This window comes from Galeopterus variegatus, unplaced genomic scaffold, assembly GCF_000696425.1.
Source record: "Galeopterus variegatus unplaced genomic scaffold, G_variegatus-3.0.2 Scaffold4400, whole genome shotgun sequence".
In the NCBI taxonomy this organism is placed as follows: Eukaryota; Metazoa; Chordata; class Mammalia; order Dermoptera; family Cynocephalidae; genus Galeopterus; species Galeopterus variegatus.
In genome coordinates this window covers 55,622-57,658 of record NW_007730511.1, presented here as the reverse complement: position 1 = coordinate 57,658, position 2,037 = coordinate 55,622, and the positions used below count along the sequence as shown (strand labels likewise).

At 54.4% G+C, this 2,037-nt stretch overlaps 1 protein-coding gene across 1 annotated transcript in view; it reads left to right on the top strand.

Annotated features, from left to right (window-relative positions):
• The window catches only part of LOC103603000 (tubulin alpha-1D chain-like), a 9,965-nt gene extending 8,994 nt beyond the window's left edge, over window positions 1-971 (top strand). The window contains exon 2 of the mRNA XM_008587458.1: window positions 16-971. Within this exon, the coding sequence (XP_008585680.1) occupies window positions 75-971 (897 nt within the window). The 5' untranslated portion in view covers window positions 16-74. The remainder of the gene's footprint in view (window positions 1-15) is intronic.
• The last annotated feature ends 1,066 nt before the right edge of the window (window positions 972-2,037 follow it).

Here is a 2,037-nt window from a genome sequence, read left to right as displayed (position 1 = left end):
GCACAGGACTTCAAGGTTTCCTGGTGTTCCACAGCTTTGGAGGGGGCACGGGCTCTGGCTTCACCTCGCTCCTGATGGAGCGGCTCTCTGTTGACTATGGCAAGAAATCCAAGCTGGAGTTCTCCATCTACCCAGCTCCCCAAGTGTCCACAGCCGTGGTTGAACCCTACAACTCCATCCTGACCACCCACACCACCCTGGAGCACTCAGACTGTGCCTTCATGGTGGACAACGAGGCCATCTATGACATCTGCCGCCGCAACCTGGACATCGAGCGCCCAACCTACACCAACCTCAACCGCCTCATCAGCCAAATCGTCTCCTCCATCACAGCTTCTCTGCGCTTCGACGGGGCCCTCAATGTGGACTTGACAGAGTTCCAGACCAACCTGGTGCCCTACCCTCGCATCCACTTCCCCCTGGCCACCTACGCACCAGTCATCTCTGCAGAGAAGGCCTACCATGAGCAGCTGCTGGTGGCAGAGATCACCAATGCCTGCTTCGAGCCTGCCAACCAGATGGTGAAGTGTGATCCCCGGCATGGCAAGTACATGGCCTGCTGCTTGCTGTACCGTGGAGATGTGGTGCCCAAGGATGTCAACGCCGCCATTGCCGCCATCAAGACCAAGCGCAGCATCCAGTTTGTGGACTGGTGCCCCACAGGCTTCAAGGTTGGTATCAACTACCAGCCGCCCACTGTGGTGCCTGGAGGTGACCTGGCCAAGGTGCAGCGTGCCGTGTGCATGCTGAGCAACACGACCGCCATCGCCGAGGCCTGGGCCCGCCTGGACCACAAGTTTGACCTGATGTATGCCAAGAGGGCGTTTGTACACTGGTATGTGGGCGAGGGCATGGAGGAGGGTGAGTTCTCTGAGGCCCGGGAGGATATGGCTGCCCTGGAGAAGGATTACGAGGTGGGCATGGACAGCGTGGAGAGGAAGGGAGAGGAGAATGAGGGAGAGGAATACTAAGGGAATCTGGTGTGTCTGTCCTAAGTAAGTGCTGGGGTCTTATTGTCTCACTAGTGTCTTTTTCTCTTGGTAAAAACCATGGGGGGAGGGCTTCTCCTCCATGAGTGATAGTAAGGCTGGTGTCTCAGCCTGAGTCCCCAGAAAGCAGATCTGATATTAGATTTTATTAAGAAGTTCAATTCCAGGGAGCAGAGTGGGGACCAAGGGGAGTAAAGCAAGGAAGGGGGGAGAATTCACCTAGAGAAGAGAAGATGCAGCTGAATAAATGATGGTCTCAAAAACATCCTTGGGTGCACGGATAGGTGAGGGTGTGAGGGTGTGCACCGGCTTTATTCTTCTGTTGGTTAGACCTCGCCCCACCAAGTATCAACTCCCCTGCACTTCTGAGTTGCACACACTTGGGCTGTAGAGTCAGTAGGAAACCCTGGGGGAAGAAGTGCTGTTAAATTGCACATATATGAAGGTGGTGGGAGTCCACACAGAGCTACAAGAGCCTCGTGAGGCCAGGAGGATCCCACATGATGCCTTAGGGTAATCTGATAGAGCTGGTGCTCACTAGCCCCCTACAATCTGGAGCAGTGTCTTCTCCAGGCAGGAGGTTGGGGTATGGAGAGTCCAGAAACTGGCGCTGAGGCAGAACAGTAGCATGGTGGCAGCAACGAGTGGGGAATGGCGGTGGGGGGAGGTAATCTCCATCAACATTTGCCACTTTTTTTTTCTTTGGGTGGTTGGCCAGTATGAGGATTGAACCCTGGACCTCAGTGTTATTGGCACCACGCTACCAACTGAGCCCAATACTCACCACTTTTTCATAAAGACCGTTGACATTTTTTCAATCCTATGCCATGCGTTATGCCAGCAAAGCTTCAAGACCCCACTTCCAAACTGATGGCGGCCCTTAAGTCCTTTCATGTGGACTTTTGCTAGCATCTGCTGGGCTGGAGAGATGGTTTAACCACTGGAGATGATGGAACGAGGGCAGTCCCCACCCCAGCCCAACCCGGGAGAGATTTGATTCTCAGTGTTGCCCTCAGACTGTCCTTCCTGCAGTCTCCTTTTCCTAGAC